This window comes from Priapulus caudatus, unplaced genomic scaffold, assembly GCF_000485595.1.
Source record: "Priapulus caudatus unplaced genomic scaffold, Priapulus_caudatus-5.0.1 Scaffold38, whole genome shotgun sequence".
NCBI classification, from domain to species: Eukaryota; Metazoa; Priapulida; class Priapulimorpha; order Priapulimorphida; family Priapulidae; genus Priapulus; species Priapulus caudatus.
Window position 1 is genome coordinate 361,093 of NW_014577099.1, and position 8,838 is coordinate 369,930.

At 43.6% G+C, this 8,838-nt stretch overlaps 1 protein-coding gene across 2 annotated transcripts in view; it reads right to left on the reverse strand.

The window, feature by feature from the left end:
• Window positions 1–8,838, reverse strand: part of LOC106819337 (arf-GAP with SH3 domain, ANK repeat and PH domain-containing protein 2-like) — a 59,731-nt gene that overhangs the window by 23,275 nt on the left and 27,618 nt on the right. For both annotated transcript variants that reach the window (XM_014823991.1, XM_014823984.1), the window contains exon 4: window positions 825–961. In XM_014823991.1, coding sequence (XP_014679477.1) covers window positions 825–961 — 137 coding nt within the window. The remainder of the gene's footprint in view (window positions 1–824; window positions 962–8,838) is intronic.

Genomic DNA, 8,838 nt, shown 5'->3' on the forward strand with positions numbered 1-8,838 from the left:
TATATATATATATATATATATATATATATATATATATATGTATATATATATATATCAATATATATGTATATATTATGCAAACATTATCTTATTATAATTAACGAGAAATTCGAAGAACCAACAATAAATACTTGCTCGGGAAATCGGGGATAGGGTTACCAGTAATTTCAGAAATTCTCGACTGTGACATTTCTCATAAGACCATACGGACTGACAACACAAATGCCTCCCAGGTCTCTGATTACAATGGATGAGTAAAGTCACCCTGGAGGGAGGGAGGAACGCGTAACCAACCTACACAACATATTTCATTTCAATTCCCATCAGATAAAGAGAAGTAATAGCCAATTTGAAAAAAAACAATAAATTTTACGCAGAGAAGCTTCGTGATAAAAAAACCTGCTGGCTGTCTGATTTACATTCTTTTCAGGAATAAAAACTTTGAAAACCCACAGTTACTTAATATTCACAGTCACACATTGATATCATTCGAGATGAATACATTTCTGGACCGGTTGCATAATTTGCTTACATATCACAGATCAGGACCTTTGGATACCTATCTAAGGATGCAATTTTCACCCGCAATAATGATGTGGCAAACTACGGTAAACTACAGTGCTATATGTGTGTGTGTGTGTGTGTGTGTGTGTGCGTGCGTGCGTGCGTGCGTGCGTGCGTGCGTGTGTGTGTGTATTACACGAACATATAATTAGAACCACACAGGCATACAGACACACACATCCTACACGCGAATACACGCATGCACGAACGCGCCTTAAATGCACGCATGCACAAACAGACAAACAGGAAACTGGGCCTACTCCTTTCACTCCTTTGAGGTCGCCTTTTAGCAGCGTATCCAGAGGAAACATGACTATGTTGTTCAGATTCTGCATGAGCGTCTTCATCAGTGCTGACAGCTCTCTCGTGATCACCGAGAACTTCATGAAGGCTGCCTCTGCAACAAGAACACGAGGCCGGCTGGATGAAGGACACTCGAACCCAGTGAGGAGTGCGGGTGATAAATTATGCACGTAATGCACGCATCGAGGAAAATAGCACTGAGATCGTATCACCATCGACTAAATGCATCGTGTGCACGTACAGCCGATTTATATTGATGAGGGGAATGGCTGAGGATAAGGTTTCGATACAAAATGACACGCGCAAATCATAGACTGTTGAACAATGAAGGACATTGGGTAATTCTAGATGAGCGTCTGTAATTCGTCTTTAATTTTTTCCCCAAAACACAATGTATGCGCATTACAAAAACCGTACATACGAACCCAAGCTCCTGGTAAGTAGTTTCATGATTGCACAAATATTTAAAAAAATGCGCTGACCAGTAAAAAAGTGCACCTCAAATTGACCACGTTTACGTTTTTTAAACTTCACACAAATCAGAGACAATCGGGCCCTCAAGTTTTTTCTAAGCACCAAAGCAGTAAACGTCTATTTTAGAGATTGTACGACTGCAGCTAAAAGCAGCACGGAGAAAACGGAAGTCACTTACTAGTAACTAAAGGATAAGATAATCCTACTTGGGCCTCACTGGCTTCTACTACGATAGCTGCTTGCCTCTCCCATGATTAAACTAAACGCAAATAAGCAGCAATGAGGTAGACACAGTTACGTAGCGAATTTGAACTGGCTATATAAGGAAACAACGCGTAGCACCCACAGCTCCATTCACGTAGACAAGAGCTACGGTTCATTCCCATCTACGAAAGGCAAAAAGCAGCGAGCGCGTCTTTCTCCCATGTGGATTTGAAACTGATGAGCCTACAGTCAACCGGGCCACAGAAAAAGATACCGGCGCAGCATACTAATCTTCACAGCGCATCAGCACACACGCAAGAATTCGCAATACGGTCACTTCAGTGGACGGGGGGGGGGATGTATAACCACAAGCGGACCATACACCGAATAATACCATAATACCAAGAGCTAATAATACCTAGGTATTATTACTTTATTTTACTTAGCGACTAGGTATCATTAGCTCTTGATAATTAATACCGACTACCGATTACGCCACAAGACCGAAACAGCGAATATTTACATACTCCTCAGCCCCGAGCACGATCCATCACAGCTGGCTTGCCGCACAAAAACTCACGGTTTACATGCCAATCAGCTAGGTCAAAGCAGAGGTCAAAGAACCTAATGCCAAGGTAGCACGTCACCGATCGGCCGGAGAAGCAAACTTGCGAAGTGGACAGATAATTAAGTACAATTAGTGATCTCACATCTCACCTGATGTACCTTCCGCATTGCTGCTTTATATGATGTCTGTGGTATATATAGTCTTCATTTAATGAGCTCATTAGATGTATAACCAGGTGAAATTTGTCACTGCCAGTTTTATCTTAGCCTACCATAGGAATTTTTTTAATAAAGAAAACGTGCCGCAGCGTGAATCAATCGCCCTCGCATATCACCCATATGCAACAGAGCATTTTCACTGCTGTTTGCTCTCAGAATTGATCTCAAATAGAATCACAACCATTATTAAAATATCGTAATGAGCCTCATACTCACACAGCCACACACAGCCAGCGAACATGACTGCTCCTTGCACGTGTAACCTCTCGAAGCCGGTGGCAGTGGCCCAGCCTTCCTCGAAAACAATTTTCTCCTTGCGGAGATAATTCCGAAAATCGTGACATGTGATTTGTGACTATAAGACGGCAATTTTTCAACGCGTTGAACGATATGTAATGAAATTGCCATCATCATCATCACTAGATGTAGTGGCAGCAATAACAAGGTAGCTATAGCCCTCTCGATCATGTTCAGTTAGCACTGAGGATTAGTGTACTCATTTGTCAGATTTATTTCCATCGGGCGTCCCAGGTTAACTGTACAATCGGCCAGTGAGTAATGTAGGGGTGACATATAGTCAACTAGTAACATTTAGCTGTCACATCGTATAGGAGCACTACCTGTAAGAGCCTAAACTGAGCCTAAGTATGACATCACATCCAAGAGTTAACGAGGTCAACACGGACACGATTCATAAGATTATGATTGCCATAAATTTTGCGTTCTGCGAGCTGTAGAATGTCATGAGGTGCTGGCATAAAACAGCAAGTAATTTGATAGACGCCCTTTCGCATGCACGCATATACGCACACGATCTCACTCATCCGCTATAACACACCTGGATGTGGACATTATATCCGCAGAAATATAAACACGCGACCACACGCACACACACACACACGCGCGTCAACACTCGCAAGTCACGTTGCTGTGCTGACGAGTTGCAACTGTAATTCACACAGCAAATGAGTGCTGCCGTTTCCTCTGTAAATACAGCGATCCTTGCGCTAGTCGGCTAGACTTTATCCGCCGGCTGACTCGCCGCGCAGCAGCAGCAGCAGCAGCAGCAGTGCATCGATCGATCTTTCATCTCGCGGCAGACTGGTTTCGTGCGTCATTATCGGCCACACACCGCGACAGGCGCAATATATCGCGTGGCTTCACTTCCTCGTCGCGCAATGCAACATTTTGGCAGTGACTACGCGAACGGGTTTTGTTTAATAGTGACTACGCGAACGGGTTTTGTTTAATAGTGACTACGCGAACGCGTTTTGTTTAATAGTGACTACGCGAACGGGTTTTGTTTAATAGTGACTACGCGAACGGGTTTTGTTTAATAGTGACTACTCGAACGCGTTTTGTTTAATAGTGAATACGCGAACGCGTTTTGTTTAATAGTGACTACGCGAACGTCGTTTTGTTTTAATAGTGAGGCTTAGCGGCGATACGCGTTTTTGTTTTAATAGTGAAGTACGGCCAGAACACGTGTTGCTTAATAGTGAACTACGCGAACTGCGTATTGGTTTAATAGTCACATACGCGAACCGCGTTTGTTTTAATAGTGACTACGCGAACGCCGTTTGGTTTAATAGTTGACTACGCGAACGGTTTTGTTTAAAGTGACCTAGCGCGAAACTCGTTTGTTTATAGTGACTACGCGAACGGGTTTGGTTTAATAGTGACTACGGCGAACGCGTTTTGTTCATAGTAAACTACGCCGCGAACGGTTTGTTAATAGTGCACTAGCGCGAAACGCGCTTTGTTAATAGTGACTACGCGAACGGGTTTGTTTAATAGTGACTACGCAAGGCGGTTTTGTTAATAGTTGACTACGAAAGAACTCGTTGTTTGTAAATAGTGACTACGCCGAACGTTTGTAATAGTGACTACGCGAACGCGTTTTTGTTTATAGTAACTACCGAAACGGGTTTTGTTAATAGTGACTACGCGCAACGCGTTTTGTTTAAATAGTGACTACGCGAACGAGTTTTGTTTAATAGTGACATTACGCGAAGCGCGTTTGTTAATAGTGACTCCGCGAACCCGGTCTTTGTTTAATAGCGACTAACGCGAACGTCGTTTGATTTAATAGTGACTTACGGCATCGCGCGTTTTTTGTTTAATAGTAAACTACGCGACGGGTTTTGTTTACATAGTGACATACGCGAACGACGTTTGTTTAAATAGTGACATCCGATACGCGTTTATGTTGAATAGTGACTACGCGAACGCGTTTTTGTTTAATAGTGACACGGAACGCGTCTTTGTTTAATAGTTGACTCCGCGAACGGTGCTTGTTTAATAGTGAACTATCGCGAACTGCGTTTTGTTTAATAGTGGAGCTGACGCTGCACACGAGCGTATTGTTTAATAGTAACTACCGCAACAGGTTTGAGTTAATAGTACTACCGCGAATCGGGTTTTGTTTATAGAACTACGCGAACGGGCTTTGTCTAAATAGTGACTACGCGAAAACGGGCTTTTGTTAATTAGTAACTACGCGAACGCGCTTTGTTTAATAGTGACCTTAACGCGAACGGGTTTTTGTTTAATAGTGACTATCGCGTAACGGTTTTGTTTTATAGTAACTACGCGAAACGCCGTTTTGTTTTAAGAGTGACTACTGGCGTAAGCGCGTTTTGTTTTAATAGTGTGACTCAGCCGCGAAAGCGGTTTTGTTTAATTATGTGACTACGCAACGCGTTGTTTAATCAGTGGACTACGCGAACGGTTTTGTTAATAGTGATCTAACGCGAACGGGTTCTTCTTAATAGTGACTACGCCGAACAGGTTTTGGTTTAATAGGACTACGCCGAACGCGTTTTGATTTTAATAGTGACTACGCGAACGCGTTTGTTATAGCTGGACCTACGGCGAACCAGTTTGTTAAATAGTGACTACGCGACGCGTTTGTTATATAGGCGATCCGCGAACTGCGTTTTTGTTTAATAGTGACTACGCGAACGCGCTTTTTGGTTTTAATAGTGACATACGCCGAAACTGCGTTTTGTTAATAGTACTATACGCGAACGGTTTCTTTAATAGTGAACTACGGCGAACGGGTTTTGATTAATAGTGACTTACGGCGAACGCGTTTGTTCTAATAGTGACATACGCCGAACCGGTTTTGTTTAATAGGACTACCGAAACGCGTTTTGTTTAATAGTGACTACGCCCGAACGCGTTTGCTTTAATAGCGACTCCGCGAAGTCGCGTTTTTTTAACTAGTGACTCCCGCGAACGCGGTTTGTTTAATATGACGTACGCTGAACGGGTTTGTTTTATAGTAAATCTACGCGAACAGCTGTTTGTTAATAGTACTACGCGAAACGCGTTTGTTAATAGCAGTGACGTCACGCGAACGTCGTTTTTGTTTAATAGTAACTACGGGCGAATCGGTTGTTTAATAGTGACTAACCGAACCGGGTTTTGTTTAATACGTGACTACGCGAACGCGTTTTGTTAATAGTGACTACACGCGAACGCGTTTTGTTTAATAATAGTGACCTACGCGAAACGGTTTTTTTGTTAATAGGACTACGCCGAACGGGTTTGTTTGATAGTGACTACGGCGAACGCGGTTTGTAATATAGTGCTAGCGCGAACGCGCCTTTTGTTAAAATAGTGAAGCTAACGCAACGGTTTTTTTAATAAGTGAACATACGGCAACGCAGACATTTTTGTTTGAGATTGATGACATAACGTTAAATGATGGCGCGAACGCGTTGTTTTACTAGTGACTACGCGAACCGGTTTTGTTTAATAGTAAGTCTACGCGAACGCGTTTGTTTAATAGTGACTACGCGCAACGGGTTTTGTTTTATAGTAACTACTGCGTACGCGTTTAGTTAATAAGTCGACTACTCTCGAAAACGCGTTTTTGTTTAATAGTGACTAGCGCGAACGCAGTTTTGTGTGTAATAGTAACTACGCGAACGGTTTTTGTTTAATAGTGACTACGCACGGGTCATTTGTTGTTAATAGATGCGACACGCGAACGCGTTTTCGTTTAATAGTGGACTACGCGAACGCTTTGTTCTAATATAGTGACTACGCGAACGGGTTTTGTTAATAGTAACTACGGAACGCGTTTTGTTTTAATTATGACTTACGCGAACGCTTTGTTTAATATAGTGAGCTAAACCGCGAACGGTTAATGTTTTAATAGTGACTACGCGAACGGGTTTCTTTCTAATAGTGATCTACCGCGAGACGGTTTTTGTTTAATAGTGACTAGCGCGAAGCGGTCTTTAAGTTTAATAGTGACCACGCGTTAACGCGTTTATTTCAATAGTGACTACGCCGAATCGCGTTTTATGTGTTGTAACAGTGACTATAGTACTAAATTATAATAGAATAATCTACTTTAAAATAGTATTATTGAGCTAACCGATACGGGTTTTGTTTAACAGTAACATAGCGCGGAGAAGGTTTTGTTTATAAAATATATACAGAGCGTGGTTGCGTAGTTGAGAGGGAGAGGTGGTGACCGCCTCGGCGAACCGCGTTTTAGCGTCTAATATGACCTACCGCGACAAATTTGCTGTTTTGTTTAAGTATGTAGTTCAAGCTATTTCAAGCGTCAGAACGGCCGATTTTGTTAACTAGTTGACTCACGAGCGAACCGGGTGTGATTTTGTGTTAACACCAAGTGCAATTCTCTAAACGCGAACATTTCGTGCATGCGGGTTTGGTTTAACTAGTTTACATAACTATATACTAATTTAACTTTGTAAAGTAACTACTTACAATATTATTATTGTGCGCTTGCGTGACATTACGCGAACGCCGTTTTGTTTTAGATAGCTCGATCGTTCTTACTTTCTGATACCTGGAGCGCTTTATGTCTCATTTTAATCAGTGACTACCTGAATTACGGGATGTTTTGTTTAAACACTCAGTGCTACGCAGACCACTGGGCGTCATTTGATTTGTCTTAATTAGTTTGACTACGCGCACACGGTCTTTCGTTTAGAGTTGATGTACACACGCGATACGGGTTCTTGTTTAAATAGTGAATACACCCGAACACAGTTCTGTTTGCCTACTAATAGCTGACGCCTGACCGGCGAACCGCGCGTTTTGTTTAAGTAGTAGACTACGCGCGCGAACGGGTTTGTTCTTAAATCAGTGCAACTAGGCGCGAAGCTCGCGGCATTTGTCTTTAATCACGCCCTAGCCTAAACGCCCTGAACCGCGTCTAAGTTTAAAATCTAAGTCGAGTACGCGAACGGGTTAAGAATGCTTTTTGCATTTAGATTTCTATTCGTGACACGCGAACGGGTTTGCGACACTCTCCGCATATACAAGTTACGTTTATGCCGAAACTTACGTGGGTTACGCGGCGGTCTGTCACTGTTAGGCGTAGGATTGGGATTACAAGCGTTAAAGTTTGAATGTTAACTAACCGAACTCTGGTCTAGGGATTGTTCTTAGCGGCGTAATTCACAAGTATGAATCTCTTCTACCACCAAAGTATAATGGCCTGATACTCGAAATTATGTTTAACCGTTGTGACTCATAACAGTTTACCTAGCTATACAGCCAGTTATGCTGATCATGCAGTGAAATCGTGCACAGGAAGTCATCACCGTAGCCCCATCTTAACTCCATTCGAATCAATGATTGCACCTAAGATTACGGCTGCACGAAGCGGCGCCCGCACAGCAATGTTCTCTTGTTCGGATCTTCACCACGCGCGTTGTACTAATGATAGAACCAAGGAATCGTACGAATGTGAGCGCCTCGATTCACATCATAAACGCCACAGCACACACCCTACGCCGCCGTTGTCACACGCCCACCACCAGCAGACATACCTGCCCCGTTGTCCACACGCCACAAGCCAGACATCACTGCCCTGTCACACGTCACAACAGCAGACATACCTCGCCGCGCCACGTTGTCACTACCGCCACCAAACTAGCAGATATTACTGCCCCTTCACACGCCACCAAACAGATCACTACTGCCCGTTGTCACACCCACCAACCAGCAGACATCACTGCCCGTTGTCACACCCACACTGTTCCAATGATTTTATAACGATATCCTGCCGCGTTCGTCACACCCACCAACCACGATCAGCAGATAATACTCGTCCGCGTTAGTCGACATAACGCCACCCAACTCAGCACGCCATGTCAATAACTGCCGCCGTTGTTCAATTTGCCCTATGCCCTTAATGGTGCCCAACACTAAGCTATGCGAACATTAGCATGATGCGGACCTGCCCCCCAGTTGTCCACACCTACCCAACCAGCAGACTTATCACTGTCCCGTCACACGCACCACCACAACATACTCGCCCGTTGTCACACCGCCATACACCCTGTAACATACCAGTTCAGATCATTATCTGCCACATGTCTATGTCCTAACCACCCCTATCAACCACACTACATCTATAACAGCCCGTTGTCCACCCACCCTTACCCTGAACACTAGCCGACCTATAATCAGTTCCGTCTGTTTCACCCCACTCAACCCAGCAGACATACCTGTCCC